General features: G+C 37.0%; 2 protein-coding genes across 23 annotated transcripts in view; one reads left to right on the top strand and one right to left on the bottom strand.

Annotated features, from left to right (window-relative positions):
* The window catches only part of PRPF40A (pre-mRNA processing factor 40 homolog A), a 49,892-nt gene extending 34,297 nt beyond the window's left edge, over positions 1 to 15,595 (top strand). For 3 of the 7 annotated variants that reach the window (XM_008171444.4, XM_008171446.4, XM_024108049.3), the window contains 11 exons: positions 319 to 452; positions 848 to 1,004; positions 1,113 to 1,216; positions 1,398 to 1,514; positions 2,342 to 2,479; positions 4,521 to 4,616; positions 5,467 to 5,553; positions 5,646 to 5,742; positions 5,844 to 5,905; positions 9,454 to 9,588; positions 13,150 to 15,595. In XM_008171444.4, the coding sequence (XP_008169666.3) occupies positions 319 to 452; positions 848 to 1,004; positions 1,113 to 1,216; positions 1,398 to 1,514; positions 2,342 to 2,479; positions 4,521 to 4,616; positions 5,467 to 5,553; positions 5,646 to 5,742; positions 5,844 to 5,905; positions 9,454 to 9,588; positions 13,150 to 13,242 (1,220 nt within the window). In that variant the 3' untranslated portion in view covers positions 13,243 to 15,595. The remainder of the gene's footprint in view (positions 1 to 318; positions 453 to 847; positions 1,005 to 1,112; positions 1,217 to 1,397; positions 1,515 to 2,341; positions 2,480 to 4,520; positions 4,617 to 5,466; positions 5,554 to 5,645; positions 5,743 to 5,843; positions 5,906 to 9,453; positions 9,589 to 13,149) is intronic. The other 4 variants (XM_065561736.1, XM_008171445.4, XM_005296466.5 and 1 more) reach the window with 3 other exon arrangements.
* A 2,198-nt stretch (positions 15,596 to 17,793) lies between these two features.
* Positions 17,794 to 25,958, bottom strand: part of FMNL2 (formin like 2) — a 270,469-nt gene continuing 262,304 nt past the window's right edge. For 8 of the 16 annotated variants that reach the window (XM_065561726.1, XM_065561729.1, XM_065561732.1 and 5 more), the window contains 2 exons: positions 25,547 to 25,670; positions 17,794 to 19,971 (listed from right to left, as the gene is read on the bottom strand). In XM_065561726.1, the coding sequence (XP_065417798.1) occupies positions 19,862 to 19,971; positions 25,547 to 25,670 (234 nt within the window). In that variant the 3' untranslated portion in view covers positions 17,794 to 19,861. Of the gene's footprint in view, positions 19,972 to 21,936; positions 22,031 to 23,565; positions 23,698 to 25,546; positions 25,671 to 25,958 lie in introns of all 16 variants that reach the window. The other 8 variants (XM_065561733.1, XM_065561723.1, XM_065561730.1 and 5 more) reach the window with 4 other exon arrangements.

The following is a 25,958-nucleotide window of genomic DNA, read 5'->3' as shown; positions in this document are numbered from 1 at the left end:
TTCTGGGAATTTATTGAAATATTGACAAATATCCCTTATGCAATCTTCCCTGTTTCATGGCTGTCTTTGGAAATGTGGGCAATAGCACAAGTGCTATTCTCCTCAGCCCAGTGTTCTTTATGGAAGTCCTGTATTCGTTAATGATTAGGATCCTTCAATATGAGACCAATTCTTCTGTGTAGCTTCTATCTTTCGTCACCACTGGATAATGCCCTCCCATTATTACACTTTAGTGATGAATGAGGAGAGAAGCTGCTAACAGAAAATTATCAGGTAAGAAATTTCTCAGTCGGAAATCTTTTCTTTTCTTCTTTCTAGATATGGATAAAGAAGATGCACTGATTTGTTTTGAAGAACACATCAGGGCTTTGGAAAAAGAAGAGGAAGAAGAAAAACAGAAGAGTTTGCTTAGGGAAAGGCGACGACAACGTAAAAATAGAGAATCTTTTCAGGTTGGTGAAACTTTTTAAACTTTAAAATCTAACAGCATTCAAATATTCCAGACACTTTCATACAGTCTTTTTAAAGTAAGGGCACTAGGTTTTCTTGGCCTGTCTAAAATATACTGATAATTACGTATTCCCCTGTGTAGTAAGTCAATTTCCCCATATAGCAATGAAAGGAGTGACACATTTTAATAAGTAGGAAAATGTAATTGGAATGTCAGAAGAGGGGATAAGGGACTGCCGGGGCAGGTGTTGTGCCTGAAATTATTTTTTAAATTGTGTTTTAACAAATGATTAGTTTCAATTTAATAGTATTTCTTTCAATCATTATAACATGAAGTATGCAAAACACATTTTCAAATATGTGAAAATGGACACTTTTATTCCATCCTATTTTGCAGTTATTTTTGGATGAATTACATGAACATGGGCAGTTACATTCAATGTCTTCCTGGATGGAGTTGTATCCAACCATAAGTTCTGACATCAGATTTACTAACATGCTTGGTCAGCCTGGTAAGACTACTTCCTCTTCCAACAATGTAGAAAGTGATACAGGTACAGAGACTACAGATTTGGGGCAAAATAGAAGTGTGATGTTTATTTTCTAATTGATTTTTTAAAAAGTGCAGCTCTTTGGTTAGAGCTAGCTTTTGACTTCTCTAGTTTTTTCATTAGGATCAACTGCACTTGATCTTTTCAAGTTTTATGTTGAAGATTTGAAAGCACGTTACCATGATGAAAAGAAGATAATAAAGGACATCTTAAAGGTGAGGGAAAATGTGCTTTCCTTAATAAGAGGAACCAATATATCATTCAAATTTATTAAACTAATAATGTAACTCTTTGACTCTGGGAGTTGGGATTTCACGTTGCGCTAATGCAGTGTGCATTAGCGCTAACGTGAGAGTTCCTGACCTACCTGGTGCCAAGGAGGTAACTCTCTTGCAGGATAAAGGATTTCTGGTTGAAGTGAATACTACTTTTGAAGACTTTGTTACGGTCATCAGTTCAACTAAAAGAGCTACCACTTTAGATGCTGGAAATATCAAACTGGCTTTCAATAGTGTAAGTTTTAACATTCCCGTATGTTCATATTAAGAAAATTGATTTTAAGAATTTTGTTTTATCAGGGTTTGCCTACACTACCTCTTAAGTCGATGTATATTACATCACTCAGGGGTCTGAAAAAGCCATCCCCCTGCGCGATGTAAGTCACAGCAACCACAACCCATGATATGTCGGTGGAGACACTCTCCCACTGACATAGCTTCTGCCTCTCATTGAAATGGAGTAATCGTGCCGACGGGAGAGCACTCTCCCATCAGCGTAGCGCGTCTTCACCAGACATGCTACAGCAGCGCATATAGTGCAGTAAAGTAGACTTGCCCTCAGAAACTGAAATATTATTTTCTCTGCATCATTTTAGGTGTATTTTATGAGTACTTCAATAAATATAGTGTATAAAATATGTTGCTGATTAAGGGTGTATTTCTTGATATTGCCAGTTTTGAGAATTTAGATTGGAGAGGCAGAGTTCTTGTTCAAAATCTAAAGAACTCATCCTAAAGTACAACTGTAGGGTAGGGATTCAACAGTGTCTTTGCAGTTGTAAGCTGGTGCTTTCTAATGAACTTGCATTCAATATTGGCAAGTTGTAACAATCATTATCTATTGTGTCGGACATGGACTTCATTTGAGACATTGAGAAAAGAACAAATATAAAATTTAAGGTTGAGTAATGGAGCAGATAATGTAAATAGGCACAAACGAAATGGTTAAATACCAACGTTGAAATATCTTGAGGCAAAACTACATGCTACCTAATTATCACTCTTCATTACTTATGTGGATGTTACTGTCACTTGACTGATTTCATGACTTACTTTCTGTAGTTGCTGGAAAAGGCAGAAGCCCGTGAACGTGAGCGGGAGAAAGAAGAGGCTCGCAAAATGAAGCGGAAAGAGTCTGCATTCAAGAGCATGTTAAAACAAGCTACGCCCCCAATTGAATTGGATGCTGTCTGGGAAGATGTATGTATTGTCACTTTTCACCTTCTCAAAAATATTGTTTGTTAGTGGTGTGGTTTGCATGCAGATATTTTATGAATAAACTGTCATATCTCATAGGCTCCAGCTCAGTGTTATTCCTATCAGTATAACTTACACACGTGAAAATAGTTCTGTCCCATCTTTTAAAAGAACTTCCACTGAATTGAGATAATTTAATTTATTTTGCAGTACTATTTTTAACTGAGGAAATGATTATTCTAAAAATATAGTTCCGAGGTGTGAAAGGCAAGCAGTTCACCATAAGTACTTAAAAATCCTATAGTGTTGGTGCTACTTATACAAAAAAGTTGCAGATCATTATGTAGTTCTTTTTCATTTTCATAAGACATTTCTGGCAGGAAAGTTCTTCTGTGTAGATCTGTTTTTAATAGCAGGTGTTCACTTTGCTCTTTATTTAACTAATTATTCTGCATCATAGGTTGCATTCTGGTAAAGTCCAACATCTATTAGTTATTATCTGGATAGTATTCATATTCTTTTATAAAAAATTTGTAAATATTGTCATGAAAAACATTAAAATATTTGAGCGATTTATACAGTGCCCAAAGTTTTGAAGTTAAAATTTAGGAGAAGTGTGAGTACAGTTGGGTGAACCACTTTGGATCAAATGGTGACCTCTTGTATCTTTTCCTCCAATATCTTAATACAGTATGTTCATAGATACTCATTCAACTTACACATCACATATTTTTAATATACACTTCTTTAATTATTAAGTGGTTAGTAAAATTCCTCAAATATATACAAGTAACAACTAGGCTGTAAATGTAATTTGTAATAAATGCCGTGGAAAGTGTCTTCAAAGAATATACTCTGGGTCATATTTAAAGTTTCATTGCTCTTCAATTTTAGAATATGTTTTGAATCAAAATACCAAAGTAATTGGTCTTAGATGTTGGCTAAAAAGACAGCTTCCTTGAAATCAATGTGAACTGCATGCACATGATCAGTGACAGAACTTGGCCTGATACATTGATAGGAGCACAAAAATTGTCTAAAAATTTCCAACAATTTTGCCCTTGTGCATCTCAAGCAACAAAGTAGATTTTGACAGGTCTTGTATGCAAAAATGCATGCTCTTTAACTGAGAATTAGTTGTACAAATTCACTCCAAGCTGTATTTAGCATTTAGTTACTTTATTTAATCAACTTCTAATAATTTTTAGTGCATACATGGATGCGACATCTGGGTGAATCATAAGAAAACAAGTATCAGTTATATAGCTAAGTGTGAAGAATCATTGCAATGGAAAACTTCTAAATATTTTATCAAAACCCTGTTAAATATCATATTGCTTTTTCCCTGCATTTTCTTTGCTATTGCCGCTCTATCATCAATATATCTGTCTCTTTATATGAAGTTTGTTTTCCTTCACATCTGGTTCGTGAAGTGATATCACAATCTGCTGAATGATAAGTGTTTCAAGCTAATAGTGGTGTGTCAAAAGATAGCTCGTCAAATTGTTGACTACAATGACACGGCTAAAAGAAGAGAGCTGCTGTTTCACACACTTAGAATGATTGGAAAGAAAATGTAGGAAAAATGCATTGATGATTGGAGGTGTTTACCTGACTTTCTATTTATTTGTGTGTGTGTGTGTGTGTGTGTGTGTGTGTGTGTGTGTGTGTGTGTGTGTGTGTGTGTGTGTGAGTGAACGAGCTTAAGTTTTAAGTGGGGACAGAGCACTACTTATTTTAAGCATAGCAGAAGTGAACTGTTAAAGATGTTCAGTGATAGCCATTAAAAAAAATGAGAATGAATCTAAACTTTATGGAAGAAACATAGGTAGTTATCGGAATATGACAATCTTAATCTTTGGACATTTGGAAGTGTGGGACACGTATGCATGAACTTGTTGGGGTGAGAGGTAATTCACCCTGTAGTAGTAAAATATGTTTTTCCATTTATGAAATCATGTTTGTTTTACTTCATTGTTAAACTTACACGTGTGTCTGTCTTTGTGTAGTAGTATTTCATTCTGTGTTATTCCTTTGCATATAGATCAGAGATAGATTTGTTAAGGAACCAGCATTTGAAGACATCACTCTAGAATCTGAAAGAAAAAGAATCTTTAAAGACTTTATACATGTACTAGAGGTAATTTATATTTTTTTTTTCATAGCACTTTTGTAGCAGTTTTTTGTAAGAAGAAAAACTTTCCAAAACTGTACTGAACGGTCTTATTTTGTGACATAAATATTAAAGCCTCAGTCTGAAAATAGTGAAGTGTATTATGGTTAAGCTATTTTCATGTGTTTTATTTTTTTTATTTGTGATTGAGCTGTTTTCATCTAACTTCCCTTTTCATACACCACATTCTAAAATAGTTACCTTTTGGGCTAAAATTTTCTTACCTGTGTAGAGATGAATTTTTTTAGCAAATTTGAATTTTTGAAGGGATTATAACTCAGTCTGTCTTAAGCTACAGATGGTTCATTAGGCTGATGTAAACTGCATCTTGTTTTATTAAAATGTGATTTGGTGTTTTGTTTTGTTTTTAAGAGATTTTAAAAACAAGAATTTTGAAACTTCAAATTTGGCATAAAATAGGTCTTAATGAGCAGTACATACTTCGCCAAATTTGGGGGGAGGGCATTAAAATTAGTAATGTTTAAAAAATGCAAGACTAAACATGCATAATGGAAAACTGAAGCTGTTTCCATCCATGTTCAAAGTGTGATGCTAAGAGATTCCTGACTCTTTTTTTAATGCTAGATTTTACAGCTTTAACGGTGCATTAATGGCAGTTTCTTTAAATTTAATTTTTAAAAAATGTAATGTTGCATATTAAGAAAGGTTACAAACAGTAAGATTTCAGATGTTACATTGTTTTAACAAATTGATGTCAGAGAACATGAGTGTCTCTTTTGGACTGGTGCTAAAAATTGGTCAACTTGCTTCGGATTCTTTAAAACAATTATAATGTTTGGATTATTTTATACCACAGCACGAGTGTCAACATCATCATTCAAAGAATAAGAAACATTCTAAAAAGTCTAAAAAGCATCACAGAAAACGGTCTCGCTCCCGTTCGGTAAGACCCTTCTTAGAATAATATGTGAAAGCTACATTTACAACATATTGTTTTACAAGGTTAATATTGAACTCAAAATGTGCTGTTTAAAGGGCTCAGAGTCTGATGATGATGATAGCCATTCAAAGAAGAAGAGGCAACGCTCAGAATCTAGATCAGTTTCTGATCGTTCTTCCAGTGCAGAATCTGGTAAGATATTTTCCCCTCTCCTCTGTTAAAACAAGCCTTGTCATGATAATGTTGGGTCTTAATGTTTTATTGATACTTACTTACTTTTCCATGTATTTTAGAGAGAAGTTACAAGAAGTCAAAAAAACACAAGAAGAAAAACAAAAAGAGGAGACACAAGTCTGTAAGTACAGCTTTTTATTGGGGCTGTCAAGCGATTAAAAAAATTAATTGCATGATTAATTGTGCTGTTAAACAATAATAGAATACCATGTATTTAAATATTTTTGGATGTTTTCTACATTTTCAAATGTATTGATGTACAATGCTCACTTTGTTTATTTTTTATTACAAATATTTGCACTGTAAAAATCAAAAGAAATAGTATTTTTCAATTCACCGAATACAAGTACTGTAGTGCAATCGATGTAAAACTTTAGAGCCTACAAGTCCACTCAGTCCTACTTCAGCCAATCGCTCAGACAAACAAGGTTGGTTACAATTTGCAAGAGATAATGCTGCCTGCTTTTTGTTTACAATGTGACCTGAAAGTGAGAACAGGCATTGTTTGCATGGCACTGCTGTAGCCGGGGTTGCAAGATATTTACATATCATATGCGCTAAAGATTCATATGTCCCTTCATGCTTCAACCAACATTCCAGAGGACATGCGTCCATGCTGATGACGGGTTCTGCTTGATAACGATCCAAAACAGAGCAGACCGATGCATGTTCATTTTCATCATCTGAGTAAGATACCACCAGCAAAGGTTGATTTTCTCTTTTGGTTGTTGGGGGTCCTGTAGTTTCCACACCTTAAAACTTCTGAAAGCATGCTCCATACCTTGTCCCTCTCAGATTTTGGACGGCACTTCAGATTCTTAAACTGTGGGTCAAGTGCTGTAGCTATTTTTAGAAATCTCACATTGGTACCTTCTTTGCATTTTGTCAGATCTGCTGTAAAATTGTTCTTAAAACAAAGAGTGTGTGTTGGGTCATCATCCAAGACTGCTATAACATGAAATATATGGCAGAATGCGGGTAAAACAGAACCGGAGACATACAATTCTCCACCAAGGAGTTCAGTCACAAATTTAATTAACGCACTATTTTTTTGATGAGCATCATCAAAAGTAGGCAGCAGTATCTCCTGTAAAAGTAAACAAATTTGTTTGTTTTAGCGATTGGCTGAACAAGAAGTAGGACTGAGTGAACTTGTTGGCTCTAAAGTTTTACATTGTTTTTGTGTGCAGTTATGTAAAAAAAATCTACATTTGTAAATTACACTTTCACGATTAAGAGATTGCACTGCAACACTTGTATGAGGTGAAGTGAAAAATACTGTTTCTTTTGTTTATCATTTTTACAGTGCAAATATTTGTAATCAAAAATAATATAAAGTCAGGACTGTACACTTCATATTCTGTGTTGTAATAGAAATCAGTATATTTGAAAATGTAGAAAAACATCCAAAATATTTAGTAAATTTCAGTTGGTATTCTATTGTTTAACAGTGCGATTAATGATGATTACTTTTTTTGAGTTAATCGTGTGAGTTAACTGCAGTTAATCAACAGCCCTACTTCTTATTCTAGAGCTAGCCAATGAATACATTTAATGCTCTTGCTTTTCACTTAATCTTTGAAGGTACTTGTAATCAGCCCTATTGCCTTATAATATCATTACATGAAACCAGAGAGATGAGAAGTACTGGTAGCTTAACAATAACTTCCTGTTCTCCACACATACACTTTAAAGTAAACCATTTCTGAGGGCTCAGTTCTGAGTATTATGAGGTCAAAGTTGCTTATAAGGGTAAATCTTGCTAGAGTGATTGCCCCCATGGCTACCTTCAGGACTGTCGTCATGGCACTCAGGGATGGGAGTCCTTTTTTGCTCTTGCCTTATGCCAGGGATCACTCCCTCTTGTCTGTCCGTGTTCCAGAGCTATTTTGGGAGCTCAGATACAATGCTGATTGGAGCAGTATAAGAACTCAAATAGAATAAATGACAACATAGCTGTTACGTTATCTTTTTCTGTGTAAGATTCAGGACTGGTGAGTGTCCATTGGCAAGGGGAAGGGAAGTGGTTTGGGTTTACTGATAAATTATGGTGGTCACATTGCCACATAAACACAGGGTACTTTTATGTTTATTTTTGTATTTTCTGAAGTTGTAAAACTTTTTTGAGAGTGGTCGCCCTCACAAGAGGCCCTCATATGGGGTAGACACTGTTGAGTAAGGTGTGTGGCATACAATTCTGGTGATTCAACAACAGTCAGACCGTTCTGTGTTAACTGCCACCGGAGGGCCAATGGTCAGTGTGAAAGCAATGTTGGTTTAACATTTCAGTTGTATTTATTTATTTAGATTTAAATAATAAATGTTCCTATCCAAGGCTGTAGGCACCCTAGTGTAATTAGTATTACCACAAAACACCAAGAGTATTCAGGTAGGATCTCTGCCAGCAGCTAGCTATAGAGATGTGGCTTTCCAGCCATTCCAGGAAATACCATCAACCCTTTGCAAAAGCCGAATTGAATAGATGACTTCTGCATAAATACCTAATTGGTCAGGAAGCATCTAGTAGAGCATTGTGTGGGTCCTGCGGGACCCCAGTCCCACTGCAGGGCTCTAGCATCTAGTGCAGTGGTTCCCAAACTTTAACAACCTGTGAACCTCTTTCACTAAAATGGCAAGTCTCGCAAACCCCCTCCTAAAAATGAATATTTCCAGGGATTTTCTCCTTTACCTGAGTATAAATTATAAAAGCAGTGATCTTGGAAATATACATTTTTTTAATGACATGCTTATTACACACTATTTATTACTACTATTATTCATCATTACAGTATTGTATTACATTATGAAAACCGCAACACTCTTCCAAGATCTCACTTTCATAGCTTTTATCACTTTGAATAAGCCTGTTTATAAGACAAGGCTCCTGTGTTTCATCAAGGAGTATCAGATGTGAAACAGCATGAAGGTATTTAAGAAGCCAACTCAGAGTTCCTCCTACACACGCATTCAGGTCTTGAGCAGTTCAGGCAAACAACGCATGTTACACCAAAGCTTAAACTTACTGTTTTTAAAATTATTATGAAGAACACTAGCTGCCTATTTAATTTTAAAAACAGCAAAAAATATCCCCCTCCCTTTCCATTTCTTATAAGGAGGCTTGAAGTTAAAATCTCAGTGTGATAGATATGCTTGCTTTGATCTGCTTAGCTCTTGGAAGTCCAGGGGCTCTGGGCTGCTGGCCTATGGGGTCCCTATGGACAGCTCTGTCCACCATTAGGAAATTTTTTCCCCGAGAACCCCCTGTAACATTTCGTGAACCCCAGTTTGGGAACCACTGATCTAGTGTGACCTAATCCCTCATATGTATGATTAAAAAGCAGAAGAGTAGAGTAAGTTCTCCTCTGCCCGTTTTAATTGTTGCTATGTTTCAAGTTGAAGTCAGCCTACCTATCTTTTTAAATCATTTGTGTATGCATTTGCCTCTGTATTGGCTTTCTTCTGCCATGTTAATGGTATTTGGTTAGTTAGTTCTAAACAAGAACATGTTAAATAAGCCAGTTTGCTTATATGTAACCCAATAATGGAGCTTTGCAGAGTTTAGTTGTACTGAGATGTGTGTACACTCACTGTGCACATTATACAACATGTTAATAAAATAAATATTTGGAAGCTTTAAGAATTTTTCCCATTCATTTGTTTTTTACACAGGATTCACCAGAATCTGATACTGAACGAGAAAAGGATAAAAAAGAAAAAGAGAGAGAGAATGAAAAGGATAGACCTAGACAAAGATCGGAATCAAAGCATAAATCTCCTCCTAAAAAACGTCCTGGAAAAGATTCTGTAAGCTTTCTTGGTTCCATTTTGTTTGTCTGTGAGGTTTTTTTATTTTATTTTGGCTAAATACAATATAGTAGCTTTACAGATCCACATAAAAATATACAACTAATTAAAGAGTAGCTTGCTAATTTATAAGCTAAGGATTTATTGTGACAGGTTGGATCACAGAAACCCCCTTGAGACTGCCAACTGATGTGCCGAGACTACCTCTGATGTAGTGTGCTCAGATGTGGATTGGCGTCTCCAAGTTCATTGTTAGCTTAAGTATTTCTTGACTGGGCACTTACTGAGAATAGTCTTTTCTCAGGAAGCTGACCAACTGCTTCACAGGGGCTACTTAAAATTAAACAAGTACATAGCCAATATTCATAACTTGGAATACAAAAATGATACATGCATACAAATAGGATGAATATATTCAGTAGATCATAACCTTTGCAGAGATATGTTACATGGCATATCTAGCATAAAACATTCCAGTTATGTCATATTTACTTTCATAAGCATATTTCCATAAAGCATTATGGGGTGCAATGTCACATTTATTTACAGTGATTTTTATCTGTAGATGGACCAATCTTCCAAGAAGATTTAAAATTGTTATTAGTGTATGTTTTGGGATCTGTGTAGCTTAGTAATTCTGCATGTGGTTTTGTGTAGATGTCATATTTTCATTTTAAAGCTGTATTTTAATGATTATTTATGGTGTAAAAAAACCCACCCAAAACTGAAAGTGAAGTACACTGTTTAAGGAAAGTAGAGGAACATTTGGGTTTTGGGCCATAGTCCACATGGCTCACATGTTACGATTGTATTCATATTTAAACAATATGGGATTTTTAGTCTAGAACGGGGTAGAACACTATTTATTTATTTATTTATTTATTTTGGGTCAAGGTCCCAATTTCTTGGTCAAGGTATAGTCAAGGTCGAGGCTCCAGAGAAAATTAATTAAAAAAAAAAAACCCGACTATGATGATGATAAATTAAATAAAAAAGATTTTGAGGTCCATTCAAAAGGATTTGGTGGTCCAGACTTGGCCCGCCATCCACCTATTGACTACCCTGGACTAAAACACAACAAAGACTAGATTTGATGGAGCAATCTTTCATCTCTGGGTGTAGTTGTCCTTTTCCCCACTGTTGATTTAGCACTGGTGGAGCTGCACTGGAGCTAGACCAGTGGTAGGAAGAAAGTGCTAATGGAGCTAAGTGGTTCTTGGGCTTTTTGAAGGCAAAGAATGTTGTTGAGAGCACTTGCAGGGTCCACTTTTTATTATAACATCCATTCTGAGTAACTTGTATTTTGGAGAATATATAGACTGGATTTTCTAAAGAGACTAAGGGAGTTAGGTAACTGAATGAGAAATTCTGTCAGGCTCAGCACTGTTGGCTCCCATGAGAGAGCATCTTGTAATGCTGTCAATGAGGTGTGTAGGTTGCAACTGTACCCTGTTGTTCAGTCCTCTCACAGACAGTAGTCTCTCAGAACTCTCTCTCTATGGGTGAGTACGTGGTAATTCATTAGGATATGTGTCCTCCGAGAACAATCCATTTTGGCACCTAACTCTCTTAGGCTCCTCCTCAGAAAATCCCAACCATACATCCTATGGGGTGGGAGACATATTATGTTGGGAGCAGAGAACCAAGAGTAGCTAATCTGTCAGGCCTTGTCTACATTGGGCTTTTTTGCTCAAAATTGCCCACTCTTGTTACTACTGGTAGACTAATGGTGGATGCATTAATGTAGATAGGGCTCCAGACAGCTGCTGGTGTTCGCAGTAGAGCTCTGTGAATAACTGATTGTGGAGTTTTGTGGTTTTTTTGGGGGTGGGGGGTGTCGTCAGTTCTCGGGGGTGGGGGAATAGATTTCTGGGCAATAACTTTTTTTTCCCTTCAGTTTTTGACCAATCAAAAAATTGGGGGGTAAATCATTTTGGGTGAAATAAAACATTTTACTTAACAAAATTGAAATTTTTTATTTTGATTTTGACAGTTTTAAAGCGTCATTTATTTAATAAAATTAAAGGCAATTTTTAAATGAAAAATTGCTTTGAACTAAAAAATCAGAACGTGTTTCAAACATGTCAAAATAAAAATATTTCTATTTGTTTGGAAACTGTTTAAGTAAAAAAAAATAATTGAAACTGACATCAGTTTGGAAGATGTTTTAGTGTTGCTGAATCTGCATTTTTTGGAGAAAACTATGGCCGAAGTCTAGTACTAAACACTATGTTGTGAAGACCTGCTCAGAGCAGGGTTAGACAACAAGGTGGTTAAAACACAAGCTGTCACCTAGAACATTGTCTACTCCAATGCTTTCACTGTTGCTACCAATATTGGTAGCAGTGATGAAAAATTTGTGACAAGAAATCTAGTGTTAGACCCTCCTTGGGATGCTTATCGTCTGAGAACAGTTGCACACAAGTATATCGCATATTGCTCTGAGGGATGTTGGATTAGAATTCAACAAATGTTTTATTGCTTCACTTGTCAGTTCCTTTAAATATGGATTGTATTCCCTTGATTTTCTGGCTATACAGTAACTCCTCACTTAACGTTGTAGTTGTGTTCCTGAAAAATGCAACTTTAAGTGAAACAGTATTAAATGAATCCAATTTTCCCATAAGATTTAATGTAAATGCGGGGGGGTTAGGTTCCGAGGAAATTGTTTTGGGGCAGACAAAAGGCATCCTATACTGTACTGTGGTGGGGAGGTGCCCCTGGGGCTCAGGGCTGGGGGTGCAGGGTCTGGGAGGGCGCTCAGGGCAGGGGGCGGGGTCTGGGAGGGAGTTAGGGTGTGGAAGGGAGCTCAGGGTGGGGGGTGGGGCAGGAGGCTCAGGGGTGGGGCAGGCAGGAGGTGCAGAGCACTTACCTGGGGCAGCTCCTGTTTGGTGCAGGGTGTGTGCAGGTGGCTCTGCGCAGCGCGGCACCGCCCCCATGGCCGCAATTCTGGGAGCTTGTCCCCCCCTCCCCCCCCACCTCCAGCCAGCTTTGAAGGGGAAAGCACCGCTTCTCTCCGGCCGCTGGCTGCGTGGCTGCCCCTGCTCCTCCTGAGTCCTCCAGCCCGTGCTCGCAGAGCCGCATTCCAAAAGGGGCTTTAGAGCTGCAGGCCGGGGCCCCCTTTGGCCCAGGGCCCTGCAGCCCCTAAAGCCCCTGTGTTCCAGGTGGCCTTGCCTGCCGGGGGTGTGGGCAGCAGCTTCCCTGCTCTCTCCCTCCATTCCTTCCTCTCAGAAAGTCCTAAACGCCACCAAACAGGTGTTTGGCGGCAGGGGAAGTGCTGGGAGGAAGGGAGGGGGAGGAGGCAGAGAAGAGAAACTTGTGCAATGCTCCCTTGTAAAGTCAGCCAAATGATGTTATAAGAAAGCATTGCACAACTTTAAACGAGTATGTTCCCTAATAGAGCAGTAACGTAACTTCGAAACAACGTTAAGCGGGAGGATGTTAAGTGAGGAGTTACTGTATTTCCTAATGAAGGCCAGAAAGCGGTATTGGAACACATGCAATAGCTGCTGTGGGTGAATTACAGTGTTTTCTTGTCATAATGGTTACATTTCTTTGCAGGGTAATTGGGATACATCTGGGAGTGAACTGAGCGAAGGGGAATTAGAAAAACAGAGAAGAACCCTCTTGGAACAACTGGATGAAGATCAATAAGAACATTATTTATACCAAATACATTTACAGTAGGATTTAATAAAAGAAACTGATGTCTAATTCAGGACATGAGTTCTGATATTCTGAGTTCCATTGTTGAAATAACAGTGGGTTTTAATGATACTGCATAAAAAAATGCATTCAAGTAATATCATTATGGGGCCTGGCATCAAATCTAGAAAAAACAGAGGAAATTCAGAGTTAAAGTTGAAGTTCTATTCTTGACTTGCTAGGAAGCATATATATTCTGTACACCCTAGAGCCCTTTGATGAATGGAAGTTGTTTCACTTCTGACTCTGGGTCCTGCCTACTCTGGCCAGGGAAAGTATTAGCCCCTTTCTAGCAATCCATGTCTTAAACAGCTCTTTCTGGAAAGGTGCTAAACCTGCTTTTAGAGGCCAGTGGAGACAAGCTAAATTTCCTTTTTGGAAAGATTCAAAATGTAGTTTCTTGTGGCTTAATTGTCTTTGTGTGTGGTTTTTTTTTGTTTTGTTTTGTTTTGTTTTTTTGGCAGGAGGAGGGAAATGGAGAGGGAATAATGAATCCATTTCTTGATTTATTGTAGTACAGAGAAGCACCAGAAACAGAAATTGCTTTTTTTGTGCACTACATTACCGGCCAAACTTATGGTTTTGATAATTTGTATTAAACAAAAAATGTGACTTCCTGGCTGAGACTTTCTATGTCAAGTTTCATCTTGGAGTGAATTTTTATGGTAAAGTTTTAAACCCTTACAAATAGGTGTTTATGATGGAAATCTGCTAGGCCTTTCATTACAGTGGCACTAGAGGGCGCTGCTGTAAAATAGCCACCATTTTTATTAAAGTAAAACCTGACATATATATTAAAATGGCTGAGGGCATTATTTCAGCATTTATCTTGATAAGAAAATTTAACATAAAATCAAATGGTAAATTAATTTCAATATGTTGCCTTAAGGACCTGCTGAAGAATGTACCACCAAATTTTAAATAGCAGTTGCAATATTAATGTAGAAAATCAATGTTCTTCTAAACCTTTTCTTTAAAAAAAAAAACTAGTATTGTTTTTAAAAATTCAGCTTCCAACCCCCACCCCCCTTTTGGTAGCCTCTGACCAGTTTTGCTTTGAGGAAAAGTTCTACTTTCCCTATTCAGTGACAAGTATTGACTACTGTGGTACACATTCTGAAACCTTTCTGATTTGAATATTTTTGTACATTTTTATCAATTATTAAATTTTGTCCTCTAGCGTGTACTGGTATTTATTTCTAGTTTTAAATACTCTGTACAGCTCTAATAGAAATAACTGCTATCTATGATTGATGGAATAAGCAACATGTGTTCACTCAATTTTTATTTTGAAGACTGTGTACAGAGTGTAGCTTCCTTTTCAGCGTATTAATCCCTTTTTCTAATACATATGACAAACGTTACCAGTACATAAATGCCTAAAAAGCCCATTTAAGCTCAAAGCCTACAACTGCAGCATTCACACAGAATATTTTCAGTAGGATGGGTAAATGAGTCACACTTTTTAAGGTTGCTCTTTGAGACTGAAACTTTTCAATTGAAAGAAAATATTTGAGAGACATATTTGGTCTGCTATATTCAGAAGGAAATGACAGGTTTTTGTATTTAAAAATATTCAGTATACACATCTAACATAACAAATGCTAGTCATCTATCACTACCTAACATACCTGTGAATCATTCCTTACTGAAGAAATACCTTATACGACTTTTGCCAGGTAGGGTTTGAGGTAAAGAATTCTAATAAATTGTATTTTATATATAATAAAATGTTTCATGCTAAATATCCAAAAAACTGCAAATGAACTAAACTGTTGGCAGTGGGACTGTTCCATATTTCTGCACCATGCCCAGCAACTATCCAAAGTGTGGAAAGTTGCAGGTTAGTCTGTGTGTCAGGACTTGAGCGCTGATCATGGGTATATGGCTATATAAAATCAGTTAGATTTTAAATATATATATTTTGCTAACCTTGTAAAATTCACTTCCCTGTGTTTATATTTTAAAAAAGCAAATACATTGGTATTGTAGCAATTAGGTTAACTCTATAGTGAAAAACAAAACCAAACACACAATTTGGGGGTGATAGTACGCAGTACACAGTTCATCATGTCTAATATTTGGTTTTACATTCACAGATTTGAGGAAATGTTTAAAGGTAGCAAATTAGTTTAGAATTTTTGACAGGTAATAATGGTTTTGAAAACACATTAGAATTTGTGTAAAATACTTTTATTGCCTAGCATAATTTACATGAAGAAACATGTTTCTAAGTAAATATTACTTTTAAAAGGTTTGTCTTTATTTTTCCATTAAAAATAAAAAATGTAACTGTAAATTATTCTAATGGAATGTATCTCTTTTGTATTTCTCAATCAGATCTTGCAAAAACCATCCCAATAGGAAATACAATCTCATTTAAATCTGTTTTGGCAAGGCACAGCTTGTTTTCTAATCTTGAGGGGAAAAAGTATTTTTCTCCTCCCTCCCTCAGAAAAAGTTTTGCAGCCTCATGTTTTTCAATGGATGGGACTGCTCCTTCCTTGAGTGATAGGAAGTGTTCTGCCCCTGGGTATTTCTATCTACTCAAACAGCAACAACAAAATTCAGTCTGTCTTTTTCCTTCTCAAAAGGCATCACAACCCCTTGATTTCAGATTCTGTAGTTGTCTTGAAATTAAAGGGATTACTGGCAAAATAAATTTAGTTTTCCTTTTATTAATAATGCTATTGATTACTAAAACAAAGAACGTTTAAAATATTAATCAGTGTTTGATTTGCTATTTGTCTCTTTTGCACAATGCTCAGGTTGGACTGAAAGTTAGCTTTCCTGGTTGTAGTCAGTTTCACTTGAATCCCAAGCACTAGCTTTAATGCTGTGGTGCTTGGGTTGCATATTCTGCTATCTTGAATCCACCCTTCTTCCCATTTTGTTTTGTATTTAAGCCCTTTTCAAAAATTTAAATCTAAGATTTGGTTACAAGATTTGTTCTCTTAAATTTGAGCTTTGCAATATTTTGTTAAATTGTGTTATCACTTACGCTGCTTACTACATTTATGGCATAATTTATTCACCACCACCATAAATAACTTGTCTGCCATTTTATTCTTCTTATTAGATTAAATTTTGCTGCAGAAATATTGTAGCACATCTATTTACACACATCTTTTATTCTTTTGCAGTGTATTTCTCATAATGAATTTTTGCCTGGCATCACTAAAAATCTTTTGAGATGGGGGAAGCAGGGAAGGAAAAAAGTCTTGGGGGTAAATTATCTGTTTAGCTGTTGTGATTTTTTTTCTTATTCAGATATTAATTAAATCTGTTCACAGGATATAGCTTTCTGGTGAGGGAGCTGAGCCTTGGTAAATACAAACCTTATATTCAAAGAGCAGCTGGAACTATACATGAAAGTGCTGAGAAAAGCAAATTCTTTTTCTTTTATATGACAGTGTCTCAAGATCTATTATCAATTGTACTGGAATAAGAAATGCTTGTTAATCAAAAGGTGTAGGATTTGAAATGTTTATCAAGGAAGTTAGACCAGGGTAAGACTTATGAAAATTAGTGACTGATAAAAAAAAAAACTACCTTACATTTTTACTTATGGTACACCTATATCGAAAAGTAGGAGTGTTTATAAAATAACCATATTGTATATTGATTATATTTCCCAGAATAGTGATGTGTCCTTACTATAATCTCATTTCCTTGCTTTAGAGTACAGTTTTTGTACTTGGTTTAAAAACAGAGGAGGGATAGCTTAATGGTTTGAGCATTGGCCTGCAGGTCTTGTGACTTATTACCTCCACTCCCTGTTTTAAAAAAAAAAAAAAATTGGCCTCTGCTCATCATATTTGCAGTTGCTACAAAAGAGGAGATATGTTTTTTCAAGCCATGAAAGGACCCAAGAACTTTTTCTTCCTACCCAGCCAGGCTCCTAAGAAACTGTTGTGTGGTAGAAAAAATTGGCAAAACACACTCTTGTGAAAAGGAGTTCTAAGGTTAAGAACACAAAGAAAATGGTCTTAATTCCTTCCTGGTGTAAGTCCACTGACTTGAATGGAGAAAATTAGCTATGTTTGAGGTTTCTAATGAGTGCCTTACCTCCACCTGCCTTGACTTTATATTGCCTATGTTTAATAACATTAGTAGGGAAATGGGACCAATCATGGCTTCACAGAGTGGAGTGCTGTGTGGGTGAGATTCCTTTCCATTTTTGCCATTACTATTGTTTGTCTGGGAAGCTAGGTTAAGCAGAATTTGTTGTGCAGTGTTTCTCGTCAAAACAAAAATACAGAATCATACGATGAGAAACCTTAGGTTTTGCAGAAAGTTGTGGCACAGGGCAGAAGCTGGTGAGAAAACTTGGAATTTGTAAACCCCCCCCCCCCCCCCGTCTCTGTTGATAAACTGCAGATATCAGACAATTATTTCTGTAAGAATAAGTTGTTCCATCATCATACTCATGATCCATCTGCTAGCAAGCTCTGCATAAAATAGTAGTATAAACATACGAAAGAACCATGGATTACTGTATAGTAGTGTAAATAGTTTATTTGATCATATGCCATGAATAGACCAGAAAAGTAACATGAACTGCTTTTATAAAACACTTCTAATATTGCTAAGAAGCAGGTCTATTACTAGAAAAACATCAAAGAGAACATGCCAATATTACAGTCCACTTGCATGGTAATATTTGCTGTCTACAGTTAAGTTATAAAAATGCTTTTGAGTTTACGAGTTTGACCCATTTGACTAATAAATGTACTTAAATTACATTGCCAAATTATTTTTTCTTATACAGATTAAAACTCTTTTGTCACTATCAGTGAAGAAAGAGGCAATCTTGGCATGTTCTCTTTTGCATGTTGATTACACGTTGCTGTAAATGAGACAATAGGTGGCAGTTTTAATGTAAACTTTCTGTAAATAGGGAAGCGGAAGTCAATGTGGTAACTTTGAGCCCCAAACTGTCCATTTAGTTAAATATAAAAAACAAAACTATAAGTTAAAATAACATTCAGATTGTATAGCACAGGGTGATGCATTTTTTTAAACAATATTTACAATATTACCCAGAGACTAAAGTGGGAATTAAAGAGAAGTGTAAAAACCATAAAAAACTGCACCAATTTTGTAGCAAAATATCTGTACATTTAAAAACAGATTCATATAACTACACATTATTCAAGGAAAATGGGACCTTCACCAGTGGTTCACATAAAGCACAACATAAAAGAAAAGAGATTCAGTGGTTAAATACTATACAATAAATTTTACAATTAACATACTGATGCAATGCTACCAGGAACGGTAAGCCACAAGCAAAATGTATCTTCTCTGAAAGTACAAATTTAGCATCAGTCCAGTTCTTGACTTTGGAATAGATCAAGTGCCCTGCCATTGTAGGATAAAATAAAATTCCATTATAACAATAAATTGATCTGCACCAGTAGCACTGTGTTTATATTTAAAATATTGCCAAGCCTAATAAAATAAGCTCAGTTTTAAAGTGTAAAATGCAATATATAAGATAAGAATTTAGAAGTTGGGATGCATTTGAACAACAAATGTCCCTTTGTATTAAGTGATCAGAACTCGATTGTCAAAGGAAAAACATACTTACTGGGTTACCATTCTTGCTCAATGCAGATGCAAGTTTAAAGCTTATAGATGGGGTATTAAAATCCTCTCTCAGCAGGGCACAAGATTATTTCACTGAGTTAATAACTGAACCATAATGGTCCTCAGAAATCCTAATACTGATTAATGAGATGTTAATATCTTAGTGCTAATTAATAAATACACTTTGTTATTCAAAAGCTGCCTCTATTTGAAGAACGTAGTAAATGAGTCTTATACAACATTCTTGTTTCATAGATCTTTGCAATGCATTCATACCCTCCAACTATCCCACATTGCACACTGGCATATAAAAAGCAGAATCTGAACATGAAGAATAGTTCATGTTCATTTGATATAAACCTTGTGTTCACTGAATTATGTCTTTAACACATCTTATTTGTATTAGTCTGGGATTTGTATATGGCTGAAAGGTACAGTTCATTTTGTAATTACTTCCCCCATGCACATGGTAAGCCCTTATATATATAAAAAGCTAATAAGTGCAGTTGAAGCTCAAGGTTAATTCCTTAGAGGACAGGACAGGAATGCATTGAAAAGCTTAAGTCCACAGCAGATTGCATCCAAGTATTACTTATTTACAACCTGTCAGGAAATCAAGAAGGGCCACTGAAGACCAATTACTAAATTTCATGTAACAAAAAAAAAAAAAATCATGTATTTTACATTTTGGTTAAAAATACTGAATAATGTGTTGGTGTAAAAAGATACCCAATCAAATCAAGTCCTATTGCTTTGATTAATTTGAGCAGGTACTTCAATTTTAGGCACTTGTTAGCTATGGTTGAGTAAAGAGCCCATCACTTTTACGTTCCTATGCATTTTCTATGTCTTTTTGAGCCCTTTAGAAGGTAATTTTACTGTATTCAAGGCTATAATTAAATGGTAGCACATATAGTTCACATGGACAAGGTATCATTCAAGCACACGCTCTACTTTTCACATGCAAATCTCCAGCTCACATGGTTATTTCAGCACCATTTACAGAGCGCAAGTTCTGATCATCAAAACGTCGCCTAACGCTTCTCCTTACCGCATCGGCTCGTCTGTATGGCTGGTTTCTAAGATCTGCAAAAAGGAAATCGGATATCAGAAACAGGTAAATTAAATGTCATTTGTTTAGAAAAGAAAAAGTCCTTCTGGCAGCCAATCAAAGCAGCTTGTGTAGAAAGAGTAAAGGGCCTTTAAACCCATTGAGAATTAAACAAATATGATTTGTCCTTTATTAATAAACACCAAAAAAGGTAATACTGGTGGTATTCTTGTCTAAATAGATTCATGCTGTCAAGTTTTAAGTTTTTCTTCTGATTGGCTGGAGATTATAACTTTATTTTTAGTAAAGTCATTGTGAAAGGCAACATCTATTGGAATCAATAGAGCTGAAGTAGGTTTTTGGGGTTTTTTTAGATATAATCACTAGAATCGTTGCAATTTGATCAGTAAATTTTTTTTCTGAAAGGGGCTGGAAGCTGTATAAAAACTCAAAGTAGGATAATGTTTTAAATTGTTCTTTCCAGAGCAAGAAAGACTTATAGAAGGCATAAAATCAATCTTTGGGGGGAGGGGAGCATGGGAAAAGTGGATACTAGACAATTACTATATGGTAAAAATGTAAAGGTTCTATTCTGTTCCATTGCTACTAGTCTGACGAGGATCCAAAAATACTTTCCCCCTTGGCTGCAGCCACACAATGATGACTTCATGCTTGCATGAGCAGCTAAATCTCCACCCATTCCCAGTGAAGTCAGAAATTACAACAGGGATAAATTTGGGTCATAATCTATCTGTCCTGATGAGTGCCATTTACGGAAGTAGGCCTCTTGGGAATGACGACTGGGGATATACTGAGCACACTCCGTATGTCCCTTGATATCCTAATACGGGGAAAATTTCTTCTGCCAGGGAAGAAATTTCAGTGAGGCTGGGGCACCTGAAGCCCTTTGCATATCTTTGCTTATATGGCTTTTCGAAGTCGTGGCTGGGTTAGTGTTTTGTTTAAAGGCAGCTCCTGGATCCCCCCAACCATGTACCATCAGCAAGGGCAGCCAATGGGTGATGCTCAGCTGCTCCTGTCTGCACATGGATTTGTACAGCTTCTTGTCTATCTCTTAGGGATACTGCACATGCTCCAGAAGCACTGTGTGGTACAGTCCTGGCAGCAGCAGAACAGGCTGGGGAACAGCTCTGGGGTGTGATGGGGCATAGGACACTGCTAACTATTTTGGGCAAATTTGGAGGGGCCAAATTTTTGGACCAAAATGGAAAAAGGGGCCAGGGAAAGAGGGCACCAGTCAGAGTAAGCACTCATGGTTCTAATAAATCAATCTTTTGGTCCTGTCATGAGTACAGGGGCCTGGACTAGATGACCTCTCAAGGTCACTTCCAGTCCTATGATTCAATCTTTTATAGTTTGGTAAAAGCCACTTCATTTTATATGAAAAACGTCTGGCATTTTTTCCATCTGTCCCCTGTTGGTCAATCAGAATGCTGGATGTATAGCCCTCTCTTTTGCTAACAGTTCAACCAGGGAGAGGGAACAGGGCTTTCACCCTCCCCAACTGGCAATAAGGGGAGAGAGGTGGGAGCCCACTATACCTATCAAGAAAGCTATAGTGTCCCAACTCAAGGGAACTTCTAAAACCAAGAAGCCTTGAAAGCTGTCCCCTATTTTAATTTCTCTGCATTTGCTGAAGCCATTACTGTATCTCTAGAGCTTTAGTTACCCCCAAAGCTTGCAGATCCTCAGTAGGGAGGAGAGAAAGAAACCCAGGATCAGGAGTCAAGATGCACATGGAAGTCAGATATTGTACATGAGCCTCCCCTCGGAGCAACAATTTAGTGCATCCTAGCCCATGCTCTACCATGCCATATAACACAAGTGTGAAAATAAATGTCTAAGGGACACTGACATTCTTAAATCTATAGTGTACCTTATGTCTTTAGACTCTCACCAGTATTACATTTAGTCATATTTATCAGCAATTTGTCTGGCATATAGAGAGAGGAGGAAGCTAAGTAAAAAGTGATGCTTGCCAGCTCTGTGTATCCTCCACCACCGGTGTGCTAGAAGAAATCCTTACCCTCGAGTGAACATTTGGAAATTTAGTGATATTATTCTTCTTTAGGGCTAAACAGAAAAAAAAAAAAACACAAAATGATGGTTAAATAAAAAATGGGATGGAAAAAGAAGAGCAACTCAACTTAGTGTTCAAAAATCCCAGGCATGTTAGCCAAGAGAGCAAGAAGAGGAAAGGAGGCCAAGGCTACAAGAGGAGGTTAGAAACAGGAAGGAAAGGACAAGATGGCCATCCTAGTCTCTCACTAACAAAATTCCAAGCTGCTTTGAAGATTGGCTCCAGGAAGACAATTCAGCAATTAACTTGAAAGAGAAAATAACTATTGAGCTGATTATAGTTTGCAATCTTATTAAGAAGCTCTCATAAAAATACATTGCAAAAGTAAGAAATGAAACGCTGTTGTCTTTGATTAAGAACCAATAACAAAGACAACAGTGTTAACAGATACATGCTGTGTTAAACACACCCTTTATATAGTTTACACCACAAGATGTAAATATATCCAGTTACATGCCAATATTTATCAGTAATAGATTCTAGATCAGCAATAGCTGTGATTGCTATAGAATTTTGAGAACAAAATTAAGTTTCTCCATTTCCTTTCCCCCGTACCCATACTTAGATGGTCTCTTCATCCAATCCTCTGAAGTTGGCACTGACCAAACAGGAATCCAGCATAATTCTAAGATTTCATTTAATACAGCTTTGCCATGACTAGACCCAGAAGTCCAAGTCTGCAACCAGTGTTCACAATGGCCACGACACTACAGAGTGTGTCCCCAGTTTCCCCCCCATCAGAGGGGGAATCATTCTGGATTTTTTTTTTCAGCTTTACTGATAGCCAATCCATGTAGCCACCCTCTGTGATCTGTTTCTCTTTGTTCAATAGGCATTTCCAATCATGTTTAAGTTGGCATGGAACTGAAAAATAAATTAAATGTGGATGTGACAGAATGAGAAAGGGTTTTGTACATTTTATTCCTTATACATGCAGACAAACATGCAAGTGCTGGTTAAAATGGCTGAAAAAAATGAGTGAGTGCTCCCCAGATCATGTATATAATCACAAGTAACTATTGCAAGCCAGGAAGCAAAGCCCATGAAAGTCCAGCTCAGCTCATGCACACTGCATTTCTGCTTCCCAACAGAGCAGTCGTTTACTGCATGCATACTACATAAGCCACTTCACATAGAAGGGGATTTCTAGAACCCAGAAGAGATGCCATAGAAAAACCAGGTGAACTGTCACATTTATAATTGCATTTGACCCACTAACCCTCCCGTAAACTGTAGACTCTGATTTGCAACAAAGCTGCTTTTCTATACATAGCATTCTGTGACTTCCATCACTTGCTGTTCTATGACATTTGTCATATAGCTCAGTGGTGGCTTTGAAATGTGAGGATAGCCAAAAGTGTCATGCACAAGGTTGATGGGATATAATAAAAGACAACTGAAATACAAGAACGTGCAATGACGTGATGACAAAATACAACTCCAAGTAGACACCAGACATTCCTATCCATTTAACATTCACGTGGCCCTGTCTGAGATCCATACAAATGGAGAAATGTCAAAAACCTACAGCAACCTTTTAAGAGCATCAGGTGTGAAAGAGTAATAGTTTAGTAATGGAATTCCTCAGTGAGAACAGGTTCGCAGAAAAACCGAGAGCCACGCTTGGCAGTTCGAGCGGTAAAGGGCACTGTCTTCAACACTGCATGGAAAATAACAGCCAAACATGACAAACAACACAGTAAGAAGCAAAGATCTGTTGCATTAGTACACTGTTAGTGCTTTGTTAAGGACATCCTGGGATGGTTTTACATGTTCTGATCAGTTATTTATTCACAATAGGACACACTAAGCTGGGTTTCTTTGGGGACAAAAATTCCAAATAGGCTCCAAATAACCACTTTAAATTTCACAGTTTTCACTGGTAATAAAAATCTAATCCAGAGAGGAGTGTGCCATCATTGGTGGTGGCTACAGATCATTAAGGTTCATAGATTTGGGTCAACTAAAGCTTTTCTCGGGGTCTAAAGTGACACCATCAATTTAAAAATAACATGTCTGATAATTGTTTATCCACTTTTGCTATAAGCACTTTGATATTCCTTTGCATATGGTTATCTTCACAGTGTCTCACATGGTCAGTTTCTCCCTTTGAGTAGGTTTAAAACTTTATTTTGGAATGGGAAAATGTGATTTGTAAAATTACAAACACTGGCAGTGGGACCTTGGGGCGGTGTAGAATGTATGACAGCTTTTAATTCATTATTGAAAATGACTAGCTATTACATTGACTGTGTCCTTTCAATAAAGGCCTAAAACGTAATGTTGGTGTACACTGTCTTGAAAGCTGTAGTGAAGAAGTTCCAACCCAGCACTCAACTAGGACAGAAATGCCTTCAGCTTCCTTTTATGCCCTAAGTGGCAACATTGTTTCTTTCTCCCTCGGGAAAACCTTGTGAAAAAGATAGTAATGCAAAATATGGTCAAGAAAATCTAGCCCAAAGATTTTTTTTTCTTAAGCGTTGGTACGAGTGAAATGGATGACCACTTGGGGGGGGGGGGGGGGATAGCTCAGTGGTTTGAGCATTGGCCTGCTAAACACAGGGTTGTAAATTCAATCTTTGAGGGGGCCATTTAGGGATCTGGGGCAAAAATCTGGGGATTGGTCCTGCTTTAAGCAGGGGGTTGGACTAGATGACCTCCTGAGATCCCTTCCAACCCTGAGATTCTATGAAAATCATTTTGCCCCTTCCCCTACAGGGATGCAGAATATGCATCAAAATAAAAATAAACTACCAGAACATCTATGTAAATTGAAAGGACACTAAACAAAAACAGATTTTAAAAAGCAACTTTGCTATAACAGGAATCTTTTGCTCAGTGTCCTGATCATCTCTGGCTATTATTATAAATTACACCCAGCCACTATTGTATTCAATTCTAATTTGTGGCAAGTGCAAAGTACTAGTCTACCCTAATTGGAAAGCAGTAAAACCATGACAAGTCAGGGTTATAAATCATTCAGGTATGACCAAATGATTTGTCCTGAGCTGTGTATTAACATGGGGTAATTACTGTTAGTACTTTTTAATGAAACTGCAAGCTCTTAAATAATGTTAAACATCAGTCATTCTGTTTGTGGAAACATTTGCAAGGAAAGGTTTGTATGGCATGCAGAGACTGCAGTACTGTCTGCCAGGGTACTGAACTTTCTATTGCTTAGCATAAGGACTAAGTTTGTCATGACAACACGCTGAAAGAAAAACTTGTGAAATAAGCAAAGGGTATCTGACTGATACCTCTGTATATGGAAAATGTGCAGAAAGTGGGCACATTAAAGTTGGTTAGGGGGTCTGGTTTGTTACACACCAGTGGCAAGGATTTGTATACTTCAGTCACAGCACTGGAAACAACTTTCTAAACTGTATTTGAACCATACCTGTTAAGAGGTTTGTAGAGCTCTACAATAGTTCAGGTGAGATTTATATACAGCCACAATTTGATGATGTCTGTGAACCAGCCCCTGAGGCTTGTGAACAAAGCTCCTTTACCTGTTATAATGTCTTCAATTGCACCATCTTTCCCCTCATACACATGTCTGTTATCCTTGACTTGTCGTCGGCGTAGCTCTGCAATTAGCTCTTGCTGCTGTCTCTTTGTTTTATGGGAAGGAGACTGAAAGGAAATGGGAGTAAAGATCAGTAAGGAGTGGCCCCCAACAGGGCATTGCTGCATTCCTCTTTTCCTTTTCTCAAATGTGCAAGACACCAAATACCATCTTACTCAATTTCAAGTATTAATATTTGGGTCTCATTCCAATTTTATAGATTGGGAAACCAAGGCAGAGAGGTTAGGTGACTTGTCTAAACCCACAAAGGAAGTCAAAACTGGTGAGTGTTTTTTCTAGCAGCCAAATCTGTCCATTCCCCTTGCTTAATTTCACTCTCCACCTCTTCTACCATT

Source organism: Chrysemys picta, chromosome 11 (genome assembly GCF_011386835.1).
Source record: "Chrysemys picta bellii isolate R12L10 chromosome 11, ASM1138683v2, whole genome shotgun sequence".
Taxonomy (NCBI): Eukaryota; Metazoa; Chordata; order Testudines; family Emydidae; genus Chrysemys; species Chrysemys picta.
The sequence above is the reverse complement of the archived record's forward strand: the minus strand, read 5'-3'. Positions and strand labels throughout refer to the sequence as shown.